Genomic DNA, 13,317 nt, shown 5'->3' on the forward strand with positions numbered 1-13,317 from the left:
TTGACTGCTTTATAGTAAAATTTGTGTCTGTCCTATGTTTTGGCCCTGAACAGTTCTAAAGACACTTTTTCTACTTTACCAAATAGCAATACACAGAAAAACTATTTTCAGTAGCACTGCCATGTTTATTTCCAAGCTAGATGTAAAGGATATAATTTCAGTGTTACCTTAGTGAAGTGTGCGATGAGATATACAGTAACTGTTTAAAAATGAATACCACGGTAGTTCTATTTCTGCCATAGTATGTCTCATGTAACTATTCGTGAAAAAGTTAAGTGTTTCGAAATGAAAGTTTCTTTCGCAGCTGTGGTCCACATTTCTGTCCACCTAGTTTGGGGCTAAACGAGGAAGCAGGAGATGTAGAATTGGCCGGTTCTGCTCCACTATTCAACACAAGCTGGGATCTTTTCTCCTTCAAATGGTTCTCAAAAGAAAGGGTTTGTGCTTCCTAGTTTACCCCAAAGGGAGACTCATTTCTTCAAGCTAGATGGGAAGAGCATTTATGGAATGGGGTCAATTGTCTTTAGAACAAAACAAGAAAGTTGGAGACGCCAAACTTTTAAATTTTATTTATGTGCATTCTCATTAATGAAGGTGTGGACTGATTAATTTGGTACTTACAAACCAGGTAAAACTCTTTCACGGGTTTACTGTTTAACCCAATCAGGAAAACAAGTCCCATCTCTTCCTTAGGAAAGCTATCCAGAACAAGTGGAGCTGCCAGTCTGGAAGAGGAGCTTCTACCATACTGGCATGCCTTGCTTTTGGGTGCAGGCTGCTGCTGCTTGTAACAGCTACCAGGCAGGCTGATTCATGCCTAATTCTCATGCATGATTACTACTTGGAACAGACCCGTGTGAGACAAACTGCCTATATGAATCTGTTTCCCATGAGAGCCCAATGCTTTCAACAATGCTTTAGTTGAGATTCCTGCAATGCAGGGCATTGGACTAAATGACCCTCTCTTCCAACTCTACAATTCTATGATTCTAGCCCAGCTCCTTGTTCAGATACATGGTATTGTTTTAGGTGATATCTAATAATGCTGATTACATATATCAATTCTAGAGAGCTTTGATATGGAGTTTTTTCATCTCTTTACAAGGGGTAGCTTAAAACCAAAAAACACCACTCTCCTTCTGTTGGAAAAAGAAACAAAAAAGCAGCCAGTATTATTTAAAGTACTGTTCATAATTGGTGCACTTCATTTGTTACCCACATTCAGCCTGCAGTTAATTATAAAAGGTGAAAGAATACAATATTAATTTACAGTGCTTTGCTCATTCACACTGTACACTTTGCCTCAATAGTTGGGCTACAACTGCATAAATGGTTTGTTCACCTTTCAGAGAGCTTTTGGATGTGATCTGAACCCCTATGTCCCAGCTCCAATTCCAGAGCTAGCCAAGCAGTTCAGATATATATTGAAAACCATAATTTAGATCAATATTGTCCCTGTTAAGCCTTTCCCCAGCCCCAGTCGCCTGTACATGGAGGAAGAGTAGTGCAGAATGTGTCTGTCCATATTTTATTTTAATAAAAATAACAGCATGTATCACACTTGACAAACCCTTAAGACATTAATAATATTACAAAGCGTATAAAACATAACTTTGCTTACTGCAAAAGTGTTTTGAAAGGTATGTAGTAGTTTTAGAACTAGCACCATTCTACAATTAAAAAAGAAGACGCATTGTACATTCCCATTAGCGGGAGGACCGTGGCTTTGTGCTCCTTTTCCCTTTTGGGGGAGGTCACTCACTTAATTTATGCTCTTGTGCTCTTTAGCCGCAGGGTATTAGCTCAGTTGCTTAGTGTGTGGCGCTGATTCGATCCCCGTAAGGTTCATATCCTTGCAGGTGGCTGGACTAGATGATCCTCATGGTCCCTTCCAACTCTACAATTCTATGATCAACAAAATGTTTTTACAGACACAAATGAGACCTGAGATTCACTCTGAAGTACACTTATGACAGTTCTCTAGTTGAGGAGTCACTGCACAAAAAAGTAGATGGAGTAGCCATATGTTGTATACACAATTACAATCTACCGTTATGCATATTGCAGCATATTTCTAGTACAGTTCTGCTTTCTTTTTTCTATAATACACGTTAGTGAGGACAGACTAATTTCAGGGTGATACTCAAGAGTAGGCCCATTAAAATAAATGGACATGTTCTGATACAGGGCAAAGAATGATATACACTTTTTTTGTGAATGGTTTTTGTATTCATAGCTTCAGTTACAATCCTTAGGGAAACATGACTCCCAATCTCCAGTACTGCTCATGGTGCTACCATGGCATCTGAGATAACGGCTTTGAAAAAGATTTAGTGCAGTTCCTCCCATTGTAGAAGATTTTCTCTTCCTTGGAAAGATGATTATAAAACTACAGTAGGAGAGTAACCGAACAGGGCCGTGGCGCAGGAGTTTAACAGAAATGTACATTTTTGTTCTAAGCTCAAAATTCTTTACCACCTCTCAAAAAAATACGTCACAAGATTTGTGTCACTATTTTTTTGTAAGACATTGAAACCAATTTTGAGGCATTTCACGTTTTATAAAAATGCCACAGTCTTCCCCTTACTTTAGCCTACTTCACTCTTACAAAGACAGGAGTATTCATTTTCACTGTCCACACTTTTAAGTATACACACACACATTTCAAACCACTTCTATTGTGCATACATTCTGACAGCAGTTTAGCTCCTACAAATTTTAAAAACAAACTACAGTTCGTCATGTTCCTGTGGCTCTTGGTCTTTGAGTTTGAATTCATCAGCGGTTATCTTGCCATCTCCATTTCGGTCCTGATTGCTGAACATGTTTTTCACAATATTTTCAGAATCAAAGCCAGGAGCTAACTTTCCTTTGCCAGCCTTGACTTGTTCGTGGATGTAGTCACCGAACTACAATTTAAAAAGTAAATACATTAGAGAAAAGTAAAATAAAGTTTGAAGCCAGGTTATTTAATCTTAAAACTCCAACGAATAGGATGTTGTGGTACCTTTGCATCTGTCCCCTCATATTCATATAAAGTGCTAAAGAAATACCAGTTAATACTTTATCTCTAGTGAGTACAGTGGTATCTTGGTTTATAAACTTAATCTGTTCCGAAAGCCTGTTCTTAAACCAAAGTGTTCTAGACTTAAACCAAGGCGTGCTTTCCCATAGCAGCAGGGGACTCCATTTACAAATGGAACACACTCAACAGGAAGTGAAACATGTTCTGCTTCCAAGGCAAAGTTTACAAACCAAAACACCTACTTCTAGGTTTGCTGCGTTCTTAATCCAAGTTGTTCATAAACTAAGCTGTTCTTAAACCAAAGTACCACTGTATATGGGTTATTTGAGAGGTTCAGGTGTCAAATTAGTACTTAAATTCCAAGGTGCATGCCAGTACTGCCGCCGCTGCTGGAATTTCAAATAACCAAAAGGAATTGGGAAAGCAGTGTTTGTATCCATTACTACTGTAACAGCTGCTGAGTCCTGACCCTTTGAGTGAGATTTTTTGTTAGGGACCTATGTCACAGACATTCAGTTAAGCTGGGCTTTAATCAGATCATCTTAACTGAAGTAGCTATTCTCTGTGTAGAAAAATGTATCTCCCTCCTGTGCTCAAGACCTAGAAGCACATTGGTCTCTTGTTTCTGTAGAATGTCCAAAGCAACTGCATGATCCTATGCATTGCTATGGGTAGAAATATTTGTTTTACTTTTCCATAAATGATTGTCCCGTCAGAATAGAAACATGATCTTAAATATATTGCTTGAAGACTGGGACTCAGTGTCCTGTATGCTGTCATATGTTGACCTACTAGCTCCTATAGAATTTTTTCCAATGCAGCTTTACTAACCAAAACCTTACCTCTTCCAAAAGAACCTCTCCATTATGATCTTTGTCAATCTCTTCAAAGAGATTAGGAGAGACTTCCTCATGCCATACAAACATATAGCCCTCTGGTAGGCCAGACACCAAGTCGAACAGTTCAATGTCAAAAACCAATACGGCGCTACCAGGCACTTCTCCTTCTGTAACAGTAATTAACAAAAAATAAAGTTAGATTTCTGTTATGTAGGAGCATTGTGGAATTTGGTCCACCCCCAGCATTCACAAATTGTGCAGTTAATACAAATTGTTCAGATTTCATCCCCTGGCTTAGAAACATCAGCAAGATAAAATATGAGAAAATAAGGCCTGCAGCATCCAAAAGAAATATAGCTAACATAATCTTTATCTTAGAAGGTGCACTATGCTTTGTGACTATTTGCACTTAAGGTAAGGTTGTTTGCTAATTCACAAGTATGTATAGCCCTTCCCCATTGCTTTATTAATTTGGGCTATTTTCATTCTGAAAGAAAACCATATTAATAATATAATATAATAATAATATAATATGATGCACCTCTTTACCTTAGCTTTTAACAATTGAAGTGTATAATTTTAGGACATATTTCTATAAATTTAAGTTTTAAACTGTTTTTAATATTGTGTTTTTAATTGTTGTAACCCGCCCTGGGACCTTGGTGGGAAGGATGGGTAATAAATGGTGGGGGTAATAATAATAATAATAATAATAATAATAATATCATTACACAGCTATATTCTCAACATCTCATGTTGTGAATATACCTTTTTAGACTAATATTTTTACTTAAATTGCATGGAGGATACACTACTTCAAAGCTGCTCATGAACCAATGAACACATTTAAGGAACAAAACTGTTCACAGAAGTCAGCTGTGACACATGCTACAGAAGAAGACCAGACACATTTGTGTGTCAGCATCACTATTAGCTTCACTTACCAACTCCAGCCTCTCCATAGCCAAGGTGGGGTGGGATAATAACTGTTCTTTTCTCTCCAACACACATATCTCTGAGACCCATATCCATTCCCAATACAACCTGTCCAGAACCCAGCACTATATTATAGGTTTTCCCAAGGCTAAACCTGAAAGAAGAAAATAGTAGTTCATAAGCTAGGATGTGCCAATGTAACATCAGAAGTCCACCTCCTCTAGCCTTTTGACATTTACCATTTCCAATTTCTATGTGGTGATCTGAATTCTTAACAAACCCTTTCTAAGAAATACATTATGGGACGCGGGTGGTGCTGTGGTCTAAAACTACAGAGCCTAGGGCTTGCTGATCGGAAGGTCGGCAGTTTGAATCCCCGTGACAGGGTGAGCTCCCGTTGCTCGGTCCCTGCTCCTGCCAACCTAGCAGTTCGCAAGCACGTCAAAGTGCAAGTAGATAAATAGGTACCACTCAGGCGGGAAGGTAAACGGTGTTTCCGTGTGCTGCTCTGGTTCGCCAGAAGTGGCTTAGTCATGCTGGCCACATGACCCGGAAGCTGTACGCTGGCTCCCTCGGCTAATAAAGCAAGATGAGCGCCGCAACCCCAGAATTGTCCGTGACTGGACCTAACGGTCAGGGGTTCCTTACCCTTTACCTTTAAGAAATAAATTACAAGTTGGACCATGCAGAAAATTTGTTAAGACAAGTCACCCCAGAATTCAGAAACCCCTCAGTCTAATTAGCTCTTCCCTTCATCATTTACTCTCTCACCAATTGTGACTTAATGAAAGCAAATTTATAAAAATAAGTGATTGGGTAGGGCCACATGCACAAAATATTCCCAGTTTCATGCTTTTGTTGTTCTTTGCTGCTAAACTACATACTTACGTTGAATCTAGCACAGTGCCATCTAAGAGTGAGGCATTGTAGTGATACTTCACGTAATCGCCTTTCTTGCTCAGAACAGAGCAATTGCTAGGCTTGTAATGGGTGGTAATAGCCACAGAGTCAGATGGATTGTGGAAGTCTATCACATGAATATCAAAGACCAGCACAGCAGATCCTGGAATCTTTCCTAGAACAATAAATGATATGAAATATGAAAAGCCACCCACACTACTGCTCTTACAGTAAAGAACTGTTCTGATCTACTAAAATTATGTACTCCCCGAATGAGACTTGGTCATCTCCAAATGTCATGAAAGGGGCTTTTCAGACGTTGGCAAGTGTGATAATTTTCCACTAGCACGAATTCCATGCACTTTCAAGAGATGGTGAGACATGAGATAATTATCTATATTTTCAGTATTCCTAGTTAAAAGCTAAAAAGCAGAGAAATCACCTTGCCGACAAAGGTCCGTATAGTTAAAGCTATGGTTTTTCCAGCAGTGATGTATGGAAGCGAGAGCTGGACCATAAAGAAGGCTGATCACCGAAGAATTGATACTTTTGAATTATGGTGCTGGAGGAGACTCTTGAGAGTCCCATGGACTGCAAGAAGATCAAACCTCTCCATTCTTAAGGAAATCAGCCCTGACTGCTCACTGGAAGGACAGATCCTGAAGCTGAGGCTCCAATACTTTGGCCACCTCATGAGAAGAGAAGACTCGCTGGAAAAGACCCTGATGCTGGGAAAGATGGAGGGCACAAGGAGAAGGGGACGACAGAGGACGCGATGGTGGGACAGTGTTCTCGAAGCTACCAGCATGAGTTTGACCAAACTGCGGGAGGCAGTGGAAGACAGGAGTGCCTGGTGTGCTCTGGTCCATGGGGTCACGAAGAGTCGGACACGACTAAACAACAACAACACCCTAAGCAAAAAAAGCAGTCTCAGCTGAGGCATGATCTTGCAGTGGAGTGTGAACAGACTAGGTGAGGACCAAGTGGCCACATGGCAGGACTACTATACTGGTGCATTGGTGGAAAAAGCAGCCTGCCTAGGGCAGATGCTGTAACAGAAGGGGCCATGGTGCCAGTAGAAGACATGGGAAGCTGGAGAGCTTCATGAACCAGAGGCTTGCAAGCCTTAATCCGCCTAGCTAAACTGCCTAGGTCAGCGGTGCTCAACCTGTGGGTCCCCAGATGTTGTTGGACTACAACTCCCATCATCCCTGAGCTCTGGCCACAGGTTGAGAAAGGCTGGCCTAGGCAAAAGGAGACAAACGGGGTCAGTTTGTTTGTATGTGGGCTTGATGTAAATTTTGAGCAACTGCCTGATGTTCAGGTTGTGCCATGCTGCTGCTGCACTGTGGGATGGATTTGGGCAGAAAGAGGGGAGAATTCACTCACCTTTCTTATGGAAAGTGGAGTTGACACTGACCACATATATGATTACAATATGTCAATGACTACATTGGCATCGGGGTTTGCCCTGCAGCTAATGCCAAGGTTCCTTGGGGTTCTTTGACCACCTGAATAGGTGTTAGACTGGTCTGAAGCCACTGAGCAAAAGCCCAAGCGGGTGGGAGTGGGGGAACGGCAGTAAACAGAAGAGCGGAAGGAGATAAAGAAGGGGAAACGCCTCTTTTTTTGTAAACAAGGAGCCAACAAGAAAACAGGAGCGCTGAGAAGTTCTGCCTCCAAGCAAAGGGAAGCACAAATTGAAGCTTTGCCAGGAGAGAGGACTACAGCAGCTTCCTATCTTCTAACCAGGAAGGTGGAAGGCCTTTGAATAAACATTCACAATTTTTTTCAAGTAAAATATGAAGAAAGACAATGCAATAACACTTAAAAGTTATTTAACATGCAGAAGATAACAAATAATGTAACTAGCCAGAAGGGGAAGATGAGGGAAGTCAATGGGGGTGTAAAATGTGAAATTGGATAATTGTATTTGCAATTTGCTATAACAAAGAAATCTAATTTTAAAAATATTTAAATATATTTATATATATATTTAAATATATAAATATATATAAACGGCCTTGGTCCAGTATATCTGAAGGAGCGTCTCCACCCCCATCGTTCTACCTGGACACTGAGATCCAGCACCGAGGGCCTTCTGGCGGTTCCCTCACTGCGAGAAGCCAAGTTACAGGGAACCAGGCAGAGGGTCTTCTCGGTAGTGGCGCCCTCCCTGTGGAACGCCCTCCCACCAGATGTCAAAGAGAACAACAACTACCAGACTTTTAGAAGACATCTGAAGGCAGCCCTGTTCAGGGAAGCTTTTAATGTTTGATGTATTACAGTATTTTAATAATTTTTTGGAAGCCGCCCAGAGTGGCTGGGGAAGCCCAGCCAGATGGGTGGGGTATAAATATTAAATTATATATATGGATGGAAGATGGAAGGCCAACAAACTTATTCCATGCAGTGCACTGGGCCTTAAATCTTTTAAATGCTGAAGTAAAAGAATGACTAGAGGGCACTGCTGCTGCTGAATTAAAAACAGTACTCACCTCTTCCCTCTTCGCCATACCCCAAGTGAGGTGGGATGGTTATTCTTCTCTTCTCTCCAATGCACACACCAAGCAAGCCTTCATCCATCCCAGCAATCACATAACCTTTCCCAATGTAGGTATCATATGTTCGGTTCCGTGAATAACTACAGGCAAAAAGGAAAAACCTTTGCTTAACTAAGATTGTTATCAATATGCTTATAGCTTACTGGCTCTACAGCAAAAACATCAGAAAGAAGTATCAACAGGGGGTAGTGAAACTGATGAAGTCATCTCTTATAATAGCACCAAACCTAAGTGTGACTAGAAGAAGTGAGGAAAGCTAGCAAAACAAATACATATATGTGTATAATATGGTAAAACTTCAACTGTGAATAAAAAAGCAAGCCAAATATGTACCGTATTTTTTGCTCTATAAGACTCACTCCCCCCCCCAAAAGTAAGGGGAAATGTGTGTGCGTCTTATGGGGCACATGCAGGCTGCACAGCTATCCCAGAAGCCAGAACAGCAAGAGGGATTGCTGCTTTCACTGCGCAGCGATCCCTCTTGCTGTTCTGGCTTCTGAAATTCAGAATATTTTTTTCTTGTTTTCCTCCTCCAAAAACTAGGTGAGTCTTGTGGTCTGGTGCGTCTTATAGAGCGAAAAATACGGTAACAGGATTACAAATATATTAACGGATAGGTGAAGTAACCTTAAACAATACTGAGCAGACCAATCGCATAGACAAGAAAACTATTTTAATATACTGTATAGCAGCAAAATGAGAAGTCACGTAAAAAATAAAAAACTGAGCCAGAATAGCATATTAATGTCATCCAATCAAGAGACACTACTCTCGTGACATAGGGTTGTGTCTTGTCACCCCTTGATTTTTATTCCATAAATTCCTAAATGGGTCCCATTCAGATTCAAACTTCTTAAACCCTTGTTTTCCCTATCTAACCCACATAATCCATAGATCTTACTCAAAGTAGCCATGCTTTTATGAAGGTGATTCTTTTCTCTTTCATTATCATGCACAGACAATTCTAGTAGCTAGTACCATCTGAAACAGTAATTCATCTTTTCTGTTTGATAGATGTTCTGTTTGAAAGATGTTGATCTTTCAAGTATGTCAGCAAAAATAGCACAGGGGTCTAACTGTGCATCTAGGTCCACCATGCCTTTGAATTTGGCTGCCAGGATGTTTTGGACAAACCACGTCCATCTGTCAGTCACTTAATGTCATATAGCATAAGGCATAGAGATCGGTTATCTCCAATCTAAGCACTAAGTGCTAAGATGGGATGTAATGGCTATTTTTTTCTATTCTTTTAGGTTTATTGAAACAGATGCTCTTTGTTAAATCATGTGCCCCTAGAAGTAAATGTCCAAAAGCAATTATCCACAACAGAAAGAAACAAAGCACTTAATGTTTTGGTTGGTGATATTATTCTTACTGCACATTGACATGTTTTGATAAAACATGCTATAAACGTAAAGAATTGGTTTTCACCGTACAAGTTATTATAAACTAGCTTTAGCACAGATCTACTTTTGCTTCCCATTTATTATCATGGAAAGTGGAAAACCCACTAAACATTTATACACTAAAGTTACTCAAGAGGAGAAATAGGAAGTATTTTTAAATTTTCCCAAATGTGTTTACTTTATGTGCTGGTGTCCTATTAGCTGTGCTTTTATGTCTGCTTGTTGAATGTAGTAATCTATGCCATCATCTTCTGTGCATTTATTACTTAAATCTCTTGTTTCAAACAGAGAAAAAAAGAGAGTTTGGATTTTTGGATTTGGATTTGATATCCCGCTTTATCATTACCCGAAGGAGTCTCAAAGCGGCTAACAATCTCCTTTTCCCTTCCTCCCCCACAACAAACACTCTGTGAGGTGAGTGGGGCTGAGAGACTTCAGAGAAGTGTGACTAGCCCAAGGTCACCCAGCAGCTGCAGGTGGAGGAGTGGGGAAGCGAACCCGGTTCACCAGATTACGAGTCCACCGCTCTTAACCACTACACCACACTGGCTCAGGATAACCCACATCCATTGGAACCATTATTCTACTTTTAAAAACTTTTTCTTAGTCTTATTTATTGATTGATTATTGAAGACATTTACCAAGCTACTTAGAATACTTTAAAGAATGCTCAGCAGAATAGAGCTATAAAAACACACAGATAAATAAACAGAAAGTAGGAAACGTGTGTTTAGCAGTGTGGTTACCTAGAATCAAACAATGTGCCATCCAAAAGTGTACCATTATAATGGTATCTGAGGAAGTCCCCGACTTGGCTTCTACGCTCACAGGTTTCAGGCACATATTGTTGTTCCACAGCGATGCTGTCTTTGGGGTTGTGGAGATCTAGGAGAGCCACATCAAAGACCAGAGACGCTTGACCCGGGATTTCTTTACCTATAACCAAGGTGGACGGTAGGCATTTAAGTCAATGCAGGAATTCAGAAAGAAATTCAAGCTAACCCCACATATATACATACCCTCAACCCCCACATCTATTCCATTTCATTTCTTTGCAACCCCACCAATTCTAAAGCAACTTATGTTTATTAACATAAGAGATGCTGCTGCCAGGAATTTTAAAAAATAACTTCCATTTTGTTAATAGCAGTCTGGTTATTCTGCCAATTTTCTATCTGGGAAAAAATAAGAGAAAGTTTAAAGAAATTAAGCTTTTCCTTCAACTGTAACTGAGATTAAAGATGAACATTCTCTGGGCGATCAGATATTGAGTTGATTGACTAATCAGCTGCTTCCTACACAAAACATGAGTTCAAATTCTGTGGAAAGATCTTCTCTTGCTTTATGTTTCTCAGAGTTGCCTAATATTCACTAGCGGCATAAACAAGTTTGGCATTTACCATCTCCGTCTTCTCCATACGCCAGGAAAGGCGGTACTGTGATGATGCGCTTTTCTCCGACACACATTCCAAGGAGACCTTTGTCCATACCGGGGATCAGCCAACCGATACCCACATAAGTGTCATATGTTCGCATTCTATTGTGGCTGAAAATATAATAAAAAGCCAGTTACTCATAGCCAGTGTCTTCCTTTTTAACACTGCAAGCAGGAAAAAAATGTGATGAGTTGGGCAGAGTAAAATCAATGTAGACCGATGCGCATTTTGTTTCAAACCATTTTCGAAGTATACAGAGTATAAAACAACAAAACTTAGTTGCAAAAGGCAAAGACATCAAATATGCCTATTGCTTTAGTGGTTAAAAGCTGAACATTTGAAGCTGCCTTATAGCAGGCATGAGAGACCATTGGTTTACTGAGTCTGATGTTGTCTTATACTGACAGGAAGTGGTTTTCATAAGCCTCAGGCATAGATTTTGTTCCCAGCCCTGCCAACAAAATATTTTCATTGACATTTTTATGTAAATTCTCACACAAGCCCTCAAAAATCAAGACCTCAGAAAACATGAATAATAAAAAGAAAGAAATATATATTAACTACCTCGAGTCAAACAGTGTACCATCTAGAAATGTCCCATTGTAATGGTATCTTACAAAATCAGACACCTGGATAGTTCTTGTGCAATTTTCTGGCTTGTAGTAAGTTTGAATATGAACTTGGTCTTCAGAATTCCAAAGGTCGATCAAAAGCACATCAAAGTGAAGCACTGAGTTTGCAGGAATTACACCAGCTGTGAATGCAAAATATATTAAAACGGAAATGATGCTTGCTGAAAAAACTGAATTAATGTAACAAACAACTGTGTCTTTCAAGATGTAGGAGGCATGCACAAAGGACTGTGGCTGGCTAAGGAACTGTTTCACCAGTGGCCCAGGCGTACAGAGACAGAGACCACATTTAGAGCACTATAATACCACTTTAAGCTGTCATGACTTCACCCAAAGCATTCTGGGAGCTGTAGTTTGCTAAGAGTTACTGGATACAGCCCACCATTCCCCTCCCAGAGCAAGAATTCTCAGCATGGTTTATCAATCAATCCCTCTCTACAGGGAACTTGAAGTGCCTCTGTTCATCAAGGATTTGGGAAAACAACTGGCTTAGAGTGATTTGGCTTTACTACTGTCACCCTGCTCAGAGTCATCACTACTGAAGCCTCATATTGTATTAAATTAATCTTGATCAGAACAGGACAGCAACTTGTTCCTCACTGAGGAACACGATGGATATTTCTGCCATCACGTATTCTCTGCAACAATTGTAGCTAGAAGTCCGTCTTAAAGAAAAGAACAATGGGGAGAAAACAAAGATCCTCACATTTTTCAAAAAAAAAGGGCAAAAGGACAGGGGGAAACTTTAGCAATGATAGTCTGGCATTGTAGCCCTGCCTGTAGTAAGCTGGCCTCTTGAACTCGATTCATATAACATATCCTGAGATCTAAATATGTGGAAGCAGGAACTCCACGCGTTTCTCAGAAGTTCAGAACTTAAAATGAAGATGTGGAGCTTGGGAGACAGGGTCTGTCGGCATGGTCCCATGTCCTCCTCCACACATCCAGATCCATAGATATATTCCATGAACAGGACTTATCAGGCAGCAATGCATTCATTAAAAAAATCAGGTTTAGATGAACTTGTTAGAAACGCTGTATTTTCAACAGCTTGTCTTGGATGAACATTTCCATACAGAGTTCTGTACTCACAAACACCTTCGCTCCCGTAGCCAAGATGGGGTGGGATTTTTACGAACCGCCTCTCATTCACACACATGCCAATCAGAGCTTTGTCCATCCCAGCAATAAGCTGGCCTTTCCCCACAAGCACGTTGAATGTGGAACCCCTGTCATAGCTAGAGAGAGAGAAAGAGAGAGAGAGAGAGAGAGAGAGAGAGAGAGAACACAGTAGGTTACTTGCAAATTCATTTGCAATTCACTTAAATCCAGTTTACAGGTATTTTGTTGGCAGCTCTTTTATTTTTACCCATTTCTCAGTCATGACTATGACTAATAGCTGCTGATTCCCCCATGAATTTGTCTCATCTCTCTTTCAAAAACCATCTAAACCAGTGTTGCTTTCATACCTTGTGTGGAATACCCTGGACAGTCCTAGAGCTAGAAAGGGTGTAGAAAACCAACACGATGTAGAGCTTTGAGTATCTTTCCTACTAGGAAAGGCTAAAGAATTTGAGAC

General features: G+C 40.3%; 1 protein-coding gene across 2 annotated transcripts in view; it reads right to left on the reverse strand.

The window, feature by feature from the left end:
* Positions 1–1,514: 1,514 nt before the first annotated feature.
* FKBP9 (FKBP prolyl isomerase 9) overlaps positions 1,515–13,317 on the reverse strand; it is a 16,849-nt gene continuing 5,046 nt past the window's right edge. The window contains exons 2-10 of one of the 2 annotated variants that reach the window (XM_081931121.1): positions 12,837–12,976; positions 11,671–11,860; positions 11,071–11,216; positions 10,417–10,606; positions 8,199–8,344; positions 5,689–5,875; positions 4,809–4,954; positions 3,868–4,031; positions 1,515–2,909 (exon numbers count right to left, since the gene is read on the reverse strand). In XM_081931121.1, the coding sequence (XP_081787247.1) occupies positions 2,730–2,909; positions 3,868–4,031; positions 4,809–4,954; positions 5,689–5,875; positions 8,199–8,344; positions 10,417–10,606; positions 11,071–11,216; positions 11,671–11,860; positions 12,837–12,976 (1,489 nt within the window). In that variant the 3' untranslated portion in view covers positions 1,515–2,729. Of the gene's footprint in view, positions 2,910–3,867; positions 4,032–4,808; positions 4,955–5,688; positions 5,876–8,198; positions 8,345–10,416; positions 10,607–11,070; positions 11,217–11,670; positions 11,861–12,830; positions 12,977–13,317 lie in introns of both variants that reach the window. The other variant, XM_081931120.1, reaches the window with a different exon arrangement.

The sequence above is a fragment of the Podarcis melisellensis genome (genome assembly GCF_964234715.1).
Source record: "Podarcis melisellensis genome assembly, chromosome: 12".
Lineage (NCBI taxonomy): Eukaryota > Metazoa > Chordata > Lepidosauria > Squamata > Lacertidae > Podarcis > Podarcis melisellensis.